Source organism: Lates calcarifer, linkage group LG7_1 (genome assembly GCF_001640805.2).
Source record: "Lates calcarifer isolate ASB-BC8 linkage group LG7_1, TLL_Latcal_v3, whole genome shotgun sequence".
Lineage (NCBI taxonomy): Eukaryota > Metazoa > Chordata > Actinopteri > Centropomidae > Lates > Lates calcarifer.
The window spans coordinates 3,260,983-3,280,779 of record NC_066839.1 but is presented as its reverse complement, the minus strand read 5'-3'; the positions used below and the strand labels follow the sequence as shown (position 1 = coordinate 3,280,779).

Here is a 19,797-nt window from a genome sequence, read left to right as displayed (position 1 = left end):
AAGCTTTACAGAAAACACAGTCATTAGTTATATTTCACCAAATCTAACCATCAGGCTACATGGAGGCACGAGGGGAAAGGTTGTGTAGTGAGTGAACAAAGGGAGGTTCATCTTCTGGGGAGCTGGAACAGGCTTATAAACCTAGAGTTGCTTTTAATGAGTGGAACCATCATGGTGTCATCAAGATCATCAGGATTCATCCTCACAAATACCAACAGCATGTTTCATGGAGTTTAATCCAGCTTTGGTTGGTACTGGTCAATGCTTTAAACTTGAGTAAAGGGAATATTTTTTATAATTTGCACCAATAAGAACAGCCAACAAGCCAGTCAACACGCCTGTAATGTTTCATAGCTACTATAAAGTCTCAATGTTGATAGATGCTTTTAAAGAAAGGACAATTGTACATTGTAAACGCCTAGTTAACATCCATTCTGATCCAAATACTTGCATGGTTGTTAGCTGTTACTCAATATCATGTACAGTGAGAAGTTTCTTGTTCAACTGCCAGTCAGAATATGTTGATAAACCATGCGGAGGATTAATCAAAGAAAAAATATCTTTAAAATTCTATATTTTCACCAATTTTTAAGGAGATCCTGTATATTTAAATACATTTTTCCTTTTGAAATGACACAAAATGAGAATATATATGGACCCAACAGCTATGAAGTTAAACAAAGTGAATGTAATGAATTTACTGTACTAGTTTTGATATGCATTATCCTCCTCTACAGGCTGCAGTGTTACACTGGAGCTAAAATCTGAAAAAGTTCATTTCATTCCAGAAAAACACTGTTTCTGTTTGTTCACTATGGAAGTCTAATGTTTGAGAATGCTCTCTGTATTGTGCTGTTGCTGTCTGTGACAATTATACTTTGTGTGACTGTTGTAAATATGTCAAATATTGTGAATTTTCTGTGTATGATTTTGTGTATACTTGTGTAAATACATTTATTCTCCTTGTACAATCGGTCTTTGAAAAGTCCTATTTGTCTATGTGTTCTGGTGATAATGTAACTCCACTTGTCACATCTGTGATGTTTGATATTTAATTTTTATGTGTGGCAAGAGTTTTTTGTAAAGTGAAATAAAAGACTGCAGTTGATGGAAAGAAGCTGGATTATTTAAGAGACGCCAACTAGAAAAAGGACGATGAACCAGGGCGATTAGATCCCTTTAAATCTGGATCACTTTAGACCTGAACACCACTCTGTGTTTGGGGTTTGGGTTTTTTTAAAGCTTCACAGTTCAGTTCAGACTGCTAATCCAGATCCAACCAACACTGTTGGAAAAACAATCTCATCATTAACTCCAATAACAACTGTTCTGGGGCTTTCAGTTGCATCACACTGGTCTTCATCTGCAGATGGAGTTTGCACAGTTGTCGTGAACTTGTTCCATCTGATGAGTTCCTGTGATGAAGTTCATCTGATCCGATCAAAAGCTCCAGAACAGCTACTGATGGACCCTGTGATGAGATCATTTTGCCAAGGTCAAGAATGAATTTTCTCATCGTTATTATTTACGCAAATATTCTTTTTAATTAAAAAAACATTTATTATCTGCAACATTTCAAAAATAACAACAGAGCAAAACAGAAAAAGAGCCGGTCCTGCACAGTTTGATACTTGAATCATAAATTAATGATAACATTGTCAGTTATTATTTTTTCATGACTGACAACTTTATCATGATGTTTACTAAACATCTTTTGTCAATGACGAAAAGAAAAACCCCTAAATGAACTTAAAAATAAAACGTGTCTAAAGAAAAGAGACCGCTGCGTCTGTAAGTAATTACATATATTTTTTAAATAAATTATGCCATGTCACAACACTTCAGCTGTTATAAATTAAAAAATCTGAATCAAAACCTTTGAATAATCAGAATAAGAACAACAGGAATAAATTCAACAGATAAAGAGAACAAAGACAGAAAAAGACCTAAAAGTGATCTATTTATAAACATTGAATCCAGCAGATTTACAATAAAAAATATTCAAGTATTTCCCCTCAGTTATAGCCTGAGTTGTTGAACGTGATAAAAGTGAAAAATGATTCATTACAAAAATACAGCAGCAAAAATAAAGATACACTCTAATATTTCCCAGGAGGTTGCTGATGTTCTGAAACTTAGCACAGTTTGCAGTTTTAAAACATCAACAGTGAGGTGGGGGGAGACTTTGGAGGCAGTGTAACAAAATCTGAAAATGTATTTTTAAGGTAAAAACAAATAGGATGTTGTCAAGAGAATCTTAAGGTGAAGAGTCTGGAAACAACACGCGCACAAGTGGTTTTAATCGACCACCAAACGGACGAGTTAACAAACGTTCTTGTAGCTGTACAATCTTAAAACTGAAATTCAAATGCATCGCAGTGGAATGTGTTAATGATTAGAAACAGAACAGAGAGGTTGGAGGTTCACCCAGCCTCTCATATTTAGTTTGTTCTGAATGTTGGGAGTGAAATAAAAGGAAGCATGCGCCTGAACGTGTTCACTTTAAAGAATTACAAACACCATTCTGGTAACAGTGATGTCGAGGTGTGGTGAGAACTGTGGTACAGACACCTTCAACCACTAGAGGTCAACAAAAAGAAATATTTTCTGTTTTTTTTAAAGGGTAAATATAACCTCTCTGCCATCATATTTAAAAAATGGTGATGTGATGTAGCCGACAAGACACGAGGGAGACTGACTGAGTGGAGTCTTTGTTTATGAGAGTCGCAGTGTGTGTTACAGCTGCGATACAGCGTCAGCAGTGTGTGTCTGTACACACTGAGCTCTGTGGTTGTGTGGTGCGTTTACTGCCACCGTTACACTTGACGAAGTGCTGTCTTTTTGAATGATTTGGAGTCGGTGTGCAGGCAAATTTGTTTTCATTCAACCCAGATTATTTCCTGTAGATGTGGAGTTAGCACGATGCTCAGAGCCACAGCAGCTGCATCTACTGGAAACACACCAGGTGGAAATAAAGGGGGGGGGCAATCACTTACTTTTTCCAACTGAAATTTCAAGTTAATAAGGTCAGTTTATTTTAAACGATGTTTGGCTGCCGGCCACTTGAAACATGATTAAACCCAAAAGCAAATGTAAACTGTATGCGCTAATGAAACTCTTTAAATACTTTTTTGCAGCTTTGTGTTTTTTGCAGTGACGACACTTGTGTGACAGTGTGATCCACCTTCTCATTCTGACGTTTGACTCTCGCTATAGCTGCTCTGTCTCGGTCTGGACGGCGTCCGTCTGGTTTTTTGGTGAGTACAGTTCGTTGAACTGGGCCTGGTTCTCACTTATCATCTTCTTGACTTGAGTGCTGATCATACTCCTCAGACAGTTCAGTCTGACCAGCCCAGTCTGGCCTGCGGACACCACCCAGGTGTGGCAGTTCATGTTCATGTTGAAACGCACCTGAGGAGAAGAGGAAGACGGGAAGAGTCAGCACCAGGAGTCGAAGCAGAATAAATTCAGCAGATGATGGTGTGAACATATGAAGTTACCTCTGCATATCTACACTAATGGAATGTATAAATTGAATGATATACTTGTTACAGAGGTCGTAGTTAAAGGTGGTGTTGTACTGGACTACATCATACATATATGAGGGAGCAGAATATTAGGAACACCTCTGAATGTAATGTAGCATCATCGCTAACTATAACCTCAATGATAAAACACATTGACAGCATCAAAAAACGAACATTACAGATATTATAAAACTCAATTTTATGGCTGAACATTTGTATTGGATTGTACTTAATTTTACAGGTGTACCTAATAAAGTGGGCACTGACAAACTGGAGGCTTTATTTCATTTATTTATGAGAGAAGAACCTGTGGCTGCTACGATGGACTAAGTCACCTCTCTTGTGTCCAGCTGCTACCTTTCCTTCTGCCTGAGTTATTTTTAAATTAATAAACTAACATTACCTTTTATTTAAGTGCAGTTTTGTCCCTCCTCAGTGAATGACTCAGCTCTCAGTAAGTCAATACCACTGCTTCCTCCTTCCTTTCCTCCACTGACGATCATCTATCCCTCTCTTCATCACTATAAATCCTCCAGGTGCGCCTCTTCTTTTATTTTTTCTTTTCCTCTTTTTAATCCATTTATCCCCTTCAGACAAACCCACTGGTGTTTTGTTTTTTTTGTGATTGTCCCGTGAAGTGTCCGTCCATCATCTCATCCCAGAGGGCACGGCGACACCCTCCACTCTGCCCCTCTTAAAATTAAACACATCAAATCCTCAAATGGCTGCTTTCCATCTCCCCCTCCCTCCTTTCACTGAGGGTGACATTTTTCTCATTTTACACATCATTACATTCAGCCCGTCTTTATAGCTGCCCATCAGAGGAGGAGAAAGAGGAGGGAGGAGGAGGGAGGAGGAGGAGGAGGCTCCTCTTTCATCTCTTCCCCGTTTCCTTTCTCTTTCTTTCTAGTGTTTATCTTCTTCTTCATGTTGAGGAGTCTGATGATGCCTGGCACTGAGTGTGTGTGTGTGTGTGTGTGTGAGATACCTTGTGTAGTGCAGCCAGTGGCATCTCGTCCAGGTTCATCTTTGCCGACAGCTCTGTGTTTTTCATGCGTTTCCACCCAGCGCGCTTTTCGCTTCCTGCAAAGGTTAGCTGGAAGTCGAAGATGATTATTATAGTGTTAAAATGCTAAGCTAAAATATTACTGGTTCCAGCCTCACAAACTTCCTGTCAACAGTCTGTGATGGGTTTTTGTCATTACACCAACTTTTACACCTCGATCAGGCTTTAAAACTTAATATTTGGAAATATTCTTGTTCTTCCTCTTCTCCTTCTTTAGAATTTCCTGCGTTTAATGCTCGGGATTTTTTTTCTATGTGCATTAAAACAGGTGGATGGAAACACAAACAGAGGATGAATTATCAGTGGAAGTAAAAGCTGTCTGAAACCTTCTATTTTCCTTCATTGTTACCAGTAGAATAAGTGATATTACAGTTTATTTATGAGCTGATTTGTGTTGATGTTAGTTTACCCACCATATTGTAGTCTGCGTGGAGGAGGCTGTATTTCTTCACAGCCTCTTTGTACGTCTGGAAGCGCAGAGGGAGGTTTTTGTCGTTTCTACCTTTTCCTCCTTCTCTTCCGTTTTCATTATCGTTCTCATCCGCTCCTTCAGATCCTGCATCCCGTTCTTCTCGCTCTCCTCCTCCCTCCTGCTCTTCAGCAGCATCCCCCCTCTCCTCCTCCGCTCCTCCCATCTCTTGACTTTCTTCTTCAGTTTTATCATAAGGCACCAGAGATGTTAAGTAGATGGGCTGAAGACAGAGCGTGAAAGGGACTGTTAACCTGTCTGTCGTATTCAATCGTTTATGTTAAGTAAATTAAAAGCTGCCAAATTAAGAGTTTATTATTTCAGGTTTTTAATATTTCAATAAATACAGAAAAAGAAAAAACCTTACAAATCGTCTCTCTACTGAGCGTTTGAGGTATGGAGGAGTGATGGCTATCGAAGGTAACACGGCGAGGATCACCTCACCGAGGCTGTCTGATGTCACCAGGCTGTTTAACCAATCAGTGTAAGATATGGACTGCAATAAAACAGAAACAGACCAATCAGCACTCGACTTTCTGCTCAAATTTAAGCCTTGTATTAATCCTCATAATACCAGACAACATCCACACTCAATCACCATATTTCTATTGCTGTATCTGCTTTCATACTGTTGTGTAATAAATAAATAAACTCAAGGACTTCCTAAAGCGAATCTATTTTGTGCTCCATGTCTGAGTTAGGAGACGCTGAAGATTACGACACTCACCCACAGAGTGGCCGTCCTGGGGACTGCAAAGTAGGACTGCATGTAATGGTCAAAGTAATGGACTCCTTGTGAACCTTTCCTGAATAAAACACAGAAAACAGAACAGAGTTGAACATGACAGGCAGAAAGAAAGAGAAGGAGAAAAAGAGATAATGACACATCAGGTCTCTTCCAGTGTATTTAAAGGTCCAATAAAAGTCTTTGATAAGAAAATAACACGTTTCATGTCATCAGATGTTGTCTCTCATCTTGGGTTGAAGCCTGAGGGATGTTGAGTTTAAAACATCTGTAATACACTGTGCATGTAGGAGTGAGTCTTTCCTGTCAAGGATCAATAAAGTACTATTCTATTCTATTCTATTTTAATCTCTCTCACAACAGTCCCCCAGCTTTATGGAAGTGCCATAATAAATTACTGTAGTGTTCTTCAAAAATAAAGGGAACCAAGAAACCTATTAAGTTTAAGTTTGACATTTAGGTTTTTCCCACTATGGAAACTTAATGACCTGTAAACTGGAGCGTCCTGTAACTTGGACCTGTAAACAAAAGGTCTCGGCTTTTGAATGTCGTTTATGAACCAGAACATTTTGGATACTGTGCGTACGGCTCCAGACCAGCTGCTTCACCACTGACCCTGCAGAGCTGCTGCAGCACTTCTTCTCTTAAGAGCAACTGGATCTTGGACCACCTCCTGAGGAGAGCCCAAATCCAGGCTACATCCACAGCAACACGCTTTAGATTTAAAACTCATCGCTACGTTTACACCCGGCTCCACGTTATTCCAGAGTTTTCAAGCCCCTAAAATGGAGACTGTTGGAAAACCTGCTCGCCCCTTTTTACTTTGAAAACTAAAATCATGTTTGCTTCCTGATTGGGTCAATCTGCTTCCTGTTTACACCTGCAGGTGCATGCCCAGTGTACGTGAATGGTCATGTGATGTGTTTTCAGGCGTGTTAGTACTTTTGAAAATGGCTGCACCCTGAAGTAAGAGTCGTTAAGTTCCTGTAGTGGCAAAGACCAAACTGTGGTCGGATTTGAGGCTGTGGATGTTTGTATTGGACTAAATTACGACTAACTGATTAAAAAAGATATTTAAGAGTTATTTTTGGCGTGATAAAACAGTCTACATACAGAAACTCACATTCCACATGTTCTCTAGCAGCGTCTTTATGGAAATGTGTCTGTCTGAATTGAAAAAGGAGAAGCTTTCTTACGCTACATAGGCGTTCTCCTGGGCAAACATGAGGCCAGGTGCATTCAGTGGCCAGTAGATTTCATTGGTCAGATAGCGTTTCTGAACAGTGACTGGACCGTGGAGCCTCCTCAGATCCCAGGTCTTCACGTAGCGGTCCTCTCCTGCCGTCACCAACAGGTGCCTGAGACGAAGAGAGGAAAGAGCTCGTCAGCTTAACAGATGAAAAGTGTCCATTTTTGATTTAAGGCATGTTAATGGAGGGAAACAATCCGTGGTTTTCCATCAGTGGAAAATATTTAAAAAATGACTGAATATGTGAATGTGCTTGTGGCACGGTGCTTGAACAGTGAACTGAAATGCATCATCCCTCTAACATTGATCAAATCTGACAGCAGTGTCTGTCATAAAACAAATGAAGACAGAGCAATCAATACAACCAGACTTCAGTGTGACAAAAAACAGTGGTGTATGAGTGTGGAGGAGGAAGAGGAGGAAAGATGACAAACTGTTCAGGTGAGAAAAAAGAAAAGAGACGCAGCAGGAGTGGAACAGAGTCAGAGAGGGGGGGGGGGTTTATCTCCTCAACATGGCTGTGTAATTAAAAAGCAGTGATCCAGACAAGATATGTGTCCTCCTGACTCCTGAATCTCATCGCTGCCAAGACTACACTAATCTTCTTATTCACCTTAACGTTTACTTTAGGCCCACACCTTTTAGATCTGCCTGAAAACTGCACAGAAAACCAAGAGCTGACACTGACAAACCATAAAGAATGGACGGCTGTTCATCAAATTACTGTCAGATCTGGCAAGAGTTGAACAAAAACGCAGGGATGTTAATGCCAACGTTAATTATCTAGAGAAAGTCCTGCACAGTATATGGGCCGTGCAGCGTGAATACAGCATTATATCTGTCAGTGTCGGGGTCAGGACTGTTTAGGACTGGATCTAATGAGCCTATTAGTACTTTTCTCAGGGGTCACTGCTCTGTCCAAGGAGAACGATTAACATTAGTGTAAGGGCTGTGCACCTGGTTACTGCTACAAAATAATATCAGTAAAATAACAGACGATAGACACAGAGATTTTTATATCATCTCAGTCGTCTCGAGCGGTTTTTAAGCAACTCTCCCAAAACTGTGGTCATGTCAGGTCAGAAAAAAACCCTTTGTGAAGTCATTTCCATCACGTGACACTAAAAGCCATATTAATCATTTTTAGGTGGGTTGTCTGCACCTTAAAAGGTGACTGTGCAGATTTATTGTCACTGCAGATTTTAGGGAGACTACCATTCATGAAGCTGTTTAGTCAAAAAAAGAGGAAACGCCTTCACATCAGCGGTGGATGACACAGTGACTGCCCAATATCAGATTTCTAATAAAAAGCCAATTTTGGCCCAGGATATTGCTTTACCCCCTTATGCTGACTTGCACTGCGTATCAGTGCTGTCAGTGAATCCTTGTAGCAGACACAGCTGATGTAAATGACCCCTCCATCCCCTCATACACATACATCAGCTGAGTAATGAAGCAGAGAAAAAGAATATGAGGTGGATGAGTCCTTATGAGGGTTACAGTGAGATCTTGAGCTATGACCCTTTATTACATGTCAGGCACTGGACAGTCTGTCTTCACCTCTGAGTTTCTATCAGCAAAGTTAGGAACAATTGTTCTGAGCTGAAGTAGAGATTTTCCACCTGCAGTTTGGTTCAACTGGCTGGTACGTACTGTATGTATGTGGTATGGACTTAAACTACGAGGCTAACAGGGAGGAGAGCCATGCAGGTGACACTGACTACTGTCCTACAGAGTCTCTACACACATGTCCTCAACACAACAGTGACTGGATGAGCTGAGAAGTAGCTTCTGTTGCCCAAAATCTTTTCAAAAGTCAGTGATCACTCTCTTCAAAGTCAAAAAAAGAAAGAAAAATTAATTATTTTAGGTTATTTGTTCCTTAAATAATTAAGATGCTAACACTTTCAAAAGAGAACATCTTCTTAAAAATCTGTGTTTTTCCTTATTTAATATTCCTGGGCTGTATCCACTGAAGGTCTAAACATGGATAAATATTCCCAGCGGGAAGTTTGAGCAGTGGAGTAATTTACAGAAGATCTTACTCAAGGTCATCTGAGCACAGGAAGGCTGCAGCCTGAAGGTCAGTGCATGTCGACCAGCAGGGAGATAAGTGAGGTTACCTCATGTGAATAGTGAGAGCTTGGAGAGAACATGGCTGCACGCCCGGCCTTGTAGTTCCCTACAGTCTGAATTAGTGCCTGAACACACCGGAGTAAGGGCTTCTCTGCCAAACTTCAGCACATCGTGCAGTGTTCAGGATTTATTGTGCCACTTTTGGCAGCAAGTACCAGAGCCGCCTTCAACCCACTTTTTTAATTGGCTGTGAATAAAACTGCCAAACTGAAGTAGATGGAGCAAAAAAAAAAAAAGGACAGAGGAAGATAAACAAGCAAACAGAATATCCTGAAATCCAAGCAATTAGCTGTCACCTCTGTGTCTGTGATGCTTCAAAGTTGTTCTTCCATTGCTCAGGGAGACAGAGCTTTTTATTTAAGTGTAAGATTATTTTTGTTTAACCAGAAACATGACTATATATCACTACCAGACTCCATTAACAAAAACTGTGATTTTGCAGAGCAGAAAACAGGAGGTTGTTTGTGTTATTATGTGACTTTTAGTGGTGGAAGAACAATTCAGATCCTTTCCAGCAGCTCCTGTGTTCTGCAAGGTAAAATTACTGTTTTTGTCAATGGAGTCTGGTAGTGATATATAGAGATGTTTCAAATGTGGTGCTGTAAATGTAGCTTCAGCACACAGGTGAGATCAGGGTGAGAGTATTTACCTGGAGGCAGGACAGAAGGCCAGGGCCCGGACAGCGTGGTCGTGAGCAAGTATGCATCGATAGGGCAGCAGAGTCAGTGATCCGCCTGACTCTCGCACTCGCAGCAACGTGGACTTTGTGGACAGATCCCAGAGGCCTACTACACCTGGAGGTGGAGAGGAAAGATGGAATGTGATTCACAAAAAAATAATGGACTCAAATATATTCCATTACTCGTCTAACTTGCAGCAGATGCCAGTGAAAGAACAGTCTGAGATGCATACAGATGAACCCGAGGGGATCCAGACTGCTCATTTATTTTTTTCCTTTCAAACACTGAACAAATTAATCAAGACCATCTCCAAGAAATCAATTCATACCATCATAGAATCCAATAGCCATTATGTTGTGTGGTTTTTCAGGCAGCCAGTCCATAGACAGGACTTGTCCACTTCTCTCTTGGCGAGGGGCTTTTAAGGAGCCCAGCTTCAGAGTTAATACTTCTTTTGCCTGAAAAACACATGGAGCAAAAACAAACATCACTGCAACTAAATTAACAGTAAATAACAATAAGAAAAACTCTGGGTTGTGCTGTATGTTTCCCTGTTGGCCACTCATACTTTATTTTATAATGTTATGTGAAGATGGTCAATGTAAACAGAGAGGACTGTGACAGAATAATGACATTATAAAAGACAGAAGCAGTTTAATAGGAGCCTACCTGGTATATTGGCAGCTGCTGGCTGGCATTTCCTGTGGAAAACACATTTAACCACTGTTTATTAGTGATGATAATGAAAGCCAAACACTAATCTCTCTAAGAGTTTCAGTCATATATAAAAAGATGTTTTCTGTCTGTTCGAAGAAAAGCTGGAAAGTCAGGGTGCGATTCATCCCATGGCGAACATGAATGTCTGTGTCAAGTCAAGTTTTACAGTAATCGATGAAAAAGTTGTCAAGATGTGACGCTGTGGACTAAAGTGTGGGACGGACAGACCAGTGGTTAAAAATAACTGGATGTTTAACACCACTTAAGAGGTAATTCTGCTGCGCCTGCCTTCACGATCACTGCTGTGTTTAATAGATGTAAAATCCAATAACAAAAAAAAGGTGTCAGACTGTTCCCCATCATTAGTTTTCTCTCCTCCTCCAGTTTAGATTACTAAGAGTCCAGATCAATAGTGTCCTCCTCACTCCTCCACACCCTCTATCACTTCACCGCTGCTTCAGAAAAACACACACTAGTACTTTTATAAAAGCCCCACGAGTCCTAAATCACGTCCTAATGTTTCACCTCTCCAAAGAAAAGACCTGGGATGAACCTGAGCCTGCCGTCAGGAGGAATAACTCAACGTTCACCGCCCTGCACCTGACGGATATATGACACAGGTCTGAAATATTTAGCTTTGACATCAGTGAGGACGAGATATTACAGCTATTACCTGATTATCACAGTGTCTGTAGGATTATAATCACCCTGTCTTTACGTTTCCTAACACCAGAAAATAAACAGAAGCAGTTAAGATTAATCATTTCGACATAATGTTTCCATCATTGTCCAGGATTAAAATGCAGTCACAACATATTATGACCTTAAACTAAACAATCCTACACAATAATTTAAGCAACCTGTATATTCTGTGGTTTAGCAGTGATATGTAGATTTCTACAGCTGCAAGCTGTGACCATCAGCCTGGTGTAACTGATGATGGTAATTAGTCAGCATCATACACAGAGTTTTTATGTTACAGTGGCAATAAATTAACATTAATACAAACTTTACCTGAAAACTCTTACATTTGAAATCTGAAAATAATCTTTGCATTAAAAGCATTAACCCTAAACTGCAGACTGGTTCCTGCAATGAATAAAACTACTACACATACTAAGCGGGTTTGCTTGGCCTCCCTGTGACCCCCTCCCTCTCCTTCCCCGCCCAATTCCAAGTAAGCCCCTGATGATTGACAGAGTAGGGATACAAGAGGTGTCAGCTACTAGACCTAAAATTCATAGCTTCCAACACTAACAACTGGCTCAGCGATGCATCTTCTTTGTCATTTCAATTATAGATCCTTGTCTGATGGAGAACGGCTCTGTAAATTATGTGCGTTCACTACGCAATCTCACATTCTCCCTGTTGTCTTTTTTCTTCTTCCCGTGCGTTGCCCCCCCCCCCGACAACCCGCCCTCCAATTCTGCAGCTCGAACAGCCTCCTCTCCTCATTCACTCGCTCATTCATTCTGGTGACTGGACGGACAAAGGCCATTTATAATTATCTGTCGCAAACCGTGCCGGGCTGGTGGAGAGAGACAGGCGCACACGCCCTGTTTAACCCCGCCCGAGCCAATTTCACCTTTAACCCCTTCAAGCTGATACCGAAGCACAGAAATGATTTCCACCTACGGTCGTGCAGGATAGAAAGTCTACATTCAATTAGTGCTCGTCATGTCAGGAAGCGAGAGGAGAAATTCACTGCTCGTTTTTCACTTGGTTAAATGTTCCTTTACCTTCTTCATCCCTGTGTCAGCTCTCTGGAGTCAGTTCAAAATAAAACAAAATCAAAATAGACTGTTGAGCTGATGAAAGGTATTTTTCTGCCGGTAGAATAAACTCCAGGTCAGCAGCTCAAATTCCCATGTGAGAGCAGAGTTTTCCCACAACTACATCTGTGAAAAACTTGTATAATGAGATGAGCTGCACTGTGGATAACGTAGGTGCCAAGCAGAAAAATATGTGGAATAAAAAAGATAAAGTCTCTGCTTCTGCTGCATTGATTGACTTTTTTTTTTACCGTCCATCATAAGTTTGTTACAGGTCATTATATTTTGTCATTATTTTGCAGGTATTTGGTCATAAACTAGTATTAAACGTATTTATATTCTGACCTGATGGTGGTGCTAGATGAAAAGTCTAGCGACCACTTAAGTCACAGGATTTATCCTCTGGGGAATATGAATATGTGAGCTAAAGTTTGTGCTGATCCAACGAGGAGATTTATCTAATTAATTTTCAAAGGTATTTCCTTTCAAGAATTTTAATTCCTAGAAGTTTGAGGCAGCCGCTAGACTTTCACACTGAGAGGAAACCGTCTCCAAAAGCTCAGTGTTAGTCCAAGTCCAAGTCCAAGTCTCCCTCTGCAGTCGTCTGTGTGTGTTTAGGAGACGGTATCTTCAAATGTGAGCGCTCTGCAACCTTTCTATCCAATGACTATAACCTATGGTTGGAAGCAGGGGGCTGATGGAGTAGCTCTTTGGAAACCAGACCCAATGACCCATGGCTACAAAATAAAATGGAAACCAGGGGCCATGAAGCAACAGGGAAAAGTAACACAAAAAAGAATGGAAATGTCAGCTTTTATGTCCAAACTAAAGCACTGAGAATATTTCTTAATTGTAAAACCAAGCCATGTGTAATACAGTGGCGTCTGTTGTCAATATACTGTATTTCATTTAGATATTAACACATGAATGACTATGCATGAGCTCCTCTGTAATGGTGCCCTTAAATCAAAGTAAAGGCAGTTCCGTGTTTGATTATACCAGCCCTTATCAGTCTGATACATAGAATTATAGATGAATAATGGAGCTGATGTTGGTCTTTAATCAAAATAAATGAGTAAATAACAATCAGGACGAGGTTATGTCGAAGAATTTAATTGAATATGTTGGTTTAAGACTGTGAGAGGAGTAAAATCCAGCAGCAGGTCCTGGATGTTTGCAGAAAATGGCTAAATTTTAAGGTGTTATGTGACAAACAATCAGCAATCTTCACCAAAAGAAAAAGTCCTTATCAGCCTTCAAACACATATCGGCTAACACTCATGTTACACTGCACTGTAGACAAGATATGCTCCAGAAGATAAGGCTTCATGGTATGTAAGGAGGTTGTGTTGACTCGGATATAAACACAGAGTGTGTGAGTGTTTGCTGTATTGAAATGCTATGATCTTAGACTGGTGTGGTGTTTAATCAGATCAGTCTGTGCCGCTGAGCAGAAACAAGCAGATAAACACACACACGTGTAGACATAACCAGGTTTCTGTGTGTGATGGATGTGGCAGATAAACTCGCCATTAATCTCATTCACACGGTCTTCTATCAGCAGAGCCCCAGAGGCAGCTGACGCAGTCATCTGAATAGACTGGACCACAGGCTCCACCATCCATAATGTCAGCATATACTCACACTCCTGGAGAGCACTCTGTATATATGTGTGTGTGTGTTTTCAAGTCAGTGCCATTGTGTAAGCTGCATTAAACAGTTTGATAAACCCCGCAGCACTGAATAAACACAGACCAGTGCAGACTGAGGGTCCTCGTGGATCCTGTCCTTTTATTACATATGATATCTGGTCCAGTTAGAGACGTCCATGGCTGATGTGATGGATATGGTGCTGCTTGATTGATTGAATGCTTAAGTTGGAGTTAATCACGTTCTGTATGAAGGCCTGTAACCTCAAATCATCTCAATGGGATCGATTAATAATCAATCGTTTAACTCATTTATTCTTACAGAAATGCTAATGTTCATTGGTATCAGCTTGTTTGTGAGGGTTTGCTGCTTTTCCCTAATTTAAATCATTGTCAACCTAATAGCGCAAGGTTTTCACAATTTAAAGACGTCATCCTGGAGCCATTTTCAGACAACGATTAACCAGCTACTTGAAGAAATAATTGGCAGATTAAATCAATAGTGAAAACAATGATTACTGGCAATCCTTTCCATACCTGATAACCTGTGTGAAGACACTTCTTCTACCTCCACAATCCCACCAGCTCAGCCTCCACATCTTTAATTTACTCTTAAAAGCTCTTATTCTCAGCCTCTGCTCCTGCACTCCTGTGGTCACAATAAGGATGGGAGCTATGGGTGCAAGTGTCTGAGCCAGAGACTGTTCATAAAAAGGTCTGAGCACTTATGTATTCAGCGAGTTTTAGCGAGATGTGAGCAAATCGAGCTGTTCATTTTAAAGATGCTGCTGTGATCCAGTAATCACCACTAAAGCTCCGTGTTGCTGCAGTCCTGTGTCCTCACAGGCTACAGCAGGAAGCAGGTATCCTACAGTCTGACTTTAGAAAGGCAACACTGCCCTCTGCTGAACACATATCCGTAACAAATGTGAGGGGGAAATAGTGGCCAGCTGTGTTGAATATTCAGTCTTACCAGAGTCAGGGAGCTTCTTGCTGGAGCGCAGAGCATCAGGGTGGGGCAGGCTGTAAATGGTGACCACGCTGGTGGAGCTGGCAACTGCCAGAAGACCCAGCCTGGGCAGGAAAGGAGCCTTTGGAGGGAGATTTAAAATTTCTGAATGTTATGAGCTTCAAACAACACACGACCAAAACTGCTAAAACCTGATGTTGATGGAAGCCTGCTCACCTTTCTGCCACAGCTGGGGAGCTCCCAGCCTCCTGCAGGACACCACTTCAGATGCCAGATGAAGCCTTTGTCCTGAGCCAAGCCATAGGCCAGGGCCGGTGGAGACTCTGGTCTGCAGAGACGAGGAAGAGGACAGAGACCCAGTAAGATGCATCATATCAGACCTTATTTGATCCAAATAATCTTATTGTCAGACCCCGTCTGTACCTGCTGTTGTACTCCAGCTGGCCCACGTCCCACAGCTGAACGAGTCCAGATCCTGTGTACGTCTTGTTGACGTAGTGCTGGTCGTCCATCCCTCGATGACAGGCCAGAGCAATGTACTGGGTGGCCGGAGCTCCGTCGGGTGTCGGACACCACTCCATAGCCCAGACCGGTCCCCCGGCGTACAGCAACATGTCCCAGCGTTCTGGGTGAGGAGGCACAGCTGCAAACCTGGTCAGTTACATCAACAGAGAGGATTTAGAAACAAGAACTAATGATTGTTCTTTCTATTTGCTCAAATAATACTTCAGTCTATTCACAAAAACACTTTTAAATGTCACTGCAACGACATCAAAACAGATTTTTACTTTATATCAGATGTTCCCTGATACAAAGCAACAATCAAACCTTCTGTTCATCACAGTGAGTAACTACAAATACAGACGCACCTGTCGAGTCTTTGAAAAGGTGTGTCCTCCTTACTGAGGCCTTCTCTGGACACTCTGAACGCAGCTGACTGAAGCTCCTGAGGCAGGTACTTCTCCAAGTCACTGAGTGACACAAAGACACACAAACATCTGACTATTAACTTACACCAGAGACGTTTGAGACGTCTCATCAGACATGTGCAGTAGATACTTCACAACCAACGGCAGGAAGGAAACCTGCCTGAAATTTCTATGTTTCTTGAGACAAAAAATACTTTTAACATCTGATTTTATTTCATATATTGCAGAACACTGGATTAATTCACTAATTACAAATAAAGGTTAAAGGTCAACTACCTCTGTGGTACAAGGTGCCAGTCACTGGTGGAGGGGACCCACTCTGGGAACACCCAGCTGCTGTAACGCTCCTCCCGGCTGGGAAAAAACCAAACACAATTCGTCACAAAAACATATCACGACTCCTTGTAATGGCTGAAAATAACAAGTATTTTTCAGTCCTAAAACATCTGAGGCCGTTTAATGTTTCACCTCTAAAAACAAGGTAGAACAACGTGGGCAGAAACAATCAGAACAACCAGACTGCAGCAGCAAATGCAGCTACTTACAATTTCTTGGTCGTCTCGAAGGAGTCGTAAACAGTTTTCATGACGTTCATGGTGAGTCCGTTGGGGGTTCTGGCATTGGAGCCTCCCTGCAGGAGAAAAAGAGATTTGAATGAGTTGTTGTTCACTTTACAGTCCAGTTAATTTTGTATTAAAGGACACTTAACTTTAGTTTAATGAGTAAGTATTCATTTAGTTTCAGTTCTAATCACAGTTATGAAGCCCCTGATGAAATGTGATCATAAACAATGTGAATAATTAACAATCCGAACAACGTGGGATTCAGATAATAAAGGAAAACTATTTTCTCTTCAGTGTCGACCAAAGATGAAATCCATTAAAAACTTCTTTGTATTTAAAGAAAGGTAAAATTAGTAAGAATGACTCTAACATACGTAACCTCTGTGGACACGTTTCAAAGACAGACAGGAAGGATTAGAAAACTTCTTACATTGCTCCTGTTGAAGTGATAATATGCTGGACTTCTCTGCCGTCCACCTCTGCTGAAGTCTAAGTCCAAATCTGACTCCTCTGCTTCATCTTCTTCTTCTTCATCGTCCTCCATCTCCTCGACCTCGTCTTCTTCAGCAGCCGGCACAAAGTCCTCATCATCTTCAGCGTTACTGTCGAAATCAGGATGTTTCCTCTTTCGGCCTCTACGTCCTGCAGGAACGTAAAGAGGAATCGTTAATGTCGGAGTACAAAGTGATCCTTAGCTTAGCTGACAGAAAGAGGCGGAGCTGACGATCTGTCAGATGGAGAAGATTTCCAGCAGGATTGTCACGGTACCTTTGCTTCCTTTGGGAGTTTCCTGCTCTGTGACTGGGTCTGTGTGGACTTTACTGTTGGCTGAGACGGAGTCTGACTCATCACCAGGATGACAAAGCACCTCTTTTGCCAAATTGCGGAGGTACTTCAATGCCCTGGAAGAGATTTTTCACATTATTTTTTATTATTATTTGTTTTTTACACTGTAAATTCAGTGCTAGGCGCCATGAGACTTACGCTTTAGCAGCACCTCTCCTGCGGCGGCCACCTGGTTCGATCTCCTCCTCAGGTTCAGCTGGATGTTCCCCTGGAGCCTCCTCACATGGTGGCTCTGTAACTGGTGTTGCTGTCTGCCGATGCTGCTTCTTTACATACTGTCTCTTTGGCTTTGGTTTCCCATTTTCCTGCTGTGGAGCATCTACAACTCCACCCTTTCCAGCTGGGAGGCCCCCATCAGCGGTGGGAGTTTTTGGGGCGGGAGTTTTTTTGCCAGGAGTTCTTTTTGCAGGAGTCTTTTTTGACGGGGTCTTCCTGGCTCTCACTGACTTTTTAGGAGCTTCCTCTGAGGTTTTTCCATCAGACTCTTGAGGAGTTGCTTCTTCTTCTCCATCTGTATTCTGCTGTGTAGCATTTTCAACTTTTTCAGTCTTTATCGGAGTTGTTTTAAAAGCTTCTCCGCTTCCCCTTGAAGTCCTTCTAGGTTTTTTTTGCACAAAAAATGCCCCATCAGTTTCATAATCAGAATATTTGGAATTTTTCTTCCGCTGTCGTCCTTTCGAGCTGGGTGTTAAATCCCACTGCTGCTCTGACCGCTTCTCTTCCTCTGTGAGGAGAGAGATAATATCATTCCACAGGTGTACAGGACAGTGTACAAGAGGAAAACAGAAATTAAGATTAAAAATATATTAAACTGCAAGAGGATATAGCTTCACCACAACTATCACATACACAACCATCTTTCTATCCAATCTAAACCAAAAAACATGACTATGAAGAAACTGTCCAATGTAGCATAAAAATCAAATAAATGAATGTGTAATCTGCCAGGGTTATGACACATGTTGACACTGACTATGAGAAGGAAAAAAAGTCAGATAATCTTTATAAGGAATAATAAATTACAGTATAGAACAGCTAGTCAAAGAGCTGGTAAACCAGCAAACCTTGTCCAGAGTCAATGGGATCCATAGGCTCTGGGTCTCTTGTGCTGTGGTCTTGTCAGGTGTCTCCTCATGTGTGGAGCAGGTGTCTCCTCACTCCGTCTTCACTGCTGCTCAGACAAGAAACAGAAATTGAGATATTCATTAAATCTCTCACAGTATCTGTAAAAATGACATGACAGTGAGTAAATGTAGACATACAGCAATATTTCATCATCTTTCAGTACATCTGAGGTCACCCTGGACTGGGCGGATGGGATTGATATTTTCACTATTTTCTGATATTTTATAAACTATTAGTGGAAATAATCACTAGTTGGAGCCGTAAAGTTGATACGTTAAAGTAATTACCGTGGCAAAGTGGAGTTAGAGTCAGGCATTATACCGATATCACGTCGATATTGCGTTGTCTTGTGACTGACGCACCAAACCTCATTCAGTAATGTGACAATTTTAAACTCTCTTCCGTATTTACAACTGGACAGGCGTAATAGATGGATAAATATTTCACACCCTTAATATTTTAAACCTACTCGTTCATTCGGCTCATCTTTTTAATATGAAACATATGAGATATTACGTTTTTTAAGTAATAAACTTATGCAACTCGTTCTCCCGGTGACACATCTTCCTCCAGCCACGCTACTGAGCTAACACACACAGCTAACGCTAACTGGTTAAAGTGGCTGTGGAGTGTAACGATTCTTACGCTGTCGTTAAATAACGACAGTACTTTTTAAATCGGCCTGTAACAGACAGACGTTACCGACACGACAACTAGCACCGATAAAAACTCACCCAGCGCGGAACCAAGGCTTCCTCCCCGGTGGCGAAGGCTGAAAAGCCTTGTACCAAACCCGGGAAGCTAGATCCTGGTCACTTGGTATCGAATCCCAAACTCTGCTACCGGGAACGACACCGTAGAAGATCGCCGGGACCGTTAAGACATATCCGACACATAAATCCAGCCGTTATTCTTTCACGGATGGCAAACAGTAAACATCTCCCGGGCTGTTTCCAGTGCTTCAGGTTACTGAAACTCACATTCTGCTTACCTCAGACCGCCATGTTACTGTACAGGCATGGTGGTCCACACCGCCCCCTACCGGCAGGAAGAGGAAGGACACCAGTATCTACTGTAGCAGCCACGGGTTCAATCCTGACAGTGAGCGAGTGTCAGTAAATACATTCAACATGGCTTATTTATTTCATCTGTTACAGTCTTTCTTCTTTGTAACTACTGGTCTGTTTAGATATTTCTGAGCGTCAGTTAATGGTCACATCAAATATGGTTGTTGGTGCCAGACGAGCTGGTTTGAGATATTCAGTCAGAATATGGAGTCAACTGCCAGGCTGATGGTGGTGGTCCCTTAATACCAATCAGTTATGGTCTGTCTGAGTACTGATGCTGATCATGT

At 41.5% G+C, this 19,797-nt stretch overlaps 1 protein-coding gene across 2 annotated transcripts; it reads right to left on the bottom strand.

Annotated features, from left to right (window-relative positions):
- Positions 1-218: 218 nt before the first annotated feature.
- On the bottom strand, positions 219-19,479 carry gtf3c2 (general transcription factor IIIC, polypeptide 2, beta). 2 transcript variants are annotated; one of them, XM_018687327.2, is made up of 21 exons: positions 19,178-19,479; positions 18,383-18,489; positions 17,457-18,042; positions 17,241-17,374; positions 16,903-17,114; positions 16,455-16,540; positions 16,186-16,263; positions 15,850-15,951; positions 15,404-15,631; positions 15,197-15,308; positions 14,984-15,101; positions 10,542-10,573; positions 10,201-10,330; positions 9,842-9,986; positions 7,004-7,165; positions 5,790-5,868; positions 5,430-5,558; positions 5,007-5,285; positions 4,516-4,623; positions 3,185-3,411; positions 219-1,471 (listed from the first exon to the last, which is right to left on the bottom strand). In XM_018687327.2, exons 2-20 carry the CDS (start codon positions 18,405-18,407, stop codon positions 3,211-3,213), a joined length of 2,946 nt encoding a protein of 981 aa, XP_018542843.1. In that variant the 5' UTR covers positions 18,408-18,489; positions 19,178-19,479; the 3' UTR covers positions 219-1,471; positions 3,185-3,210. The 2 variants fall into 2 exon arrangements, with proteins under 2 accessions (XP_018542843.1, XP_050927695.1); XM_051071738.1 differs by lacking the exon at positions 219-1,471 and having other exon boundaries at positions 1,519-3,411.
- Between the last annotated feature and the right edge of the window lie 318 nt (positions 19,480-19,797).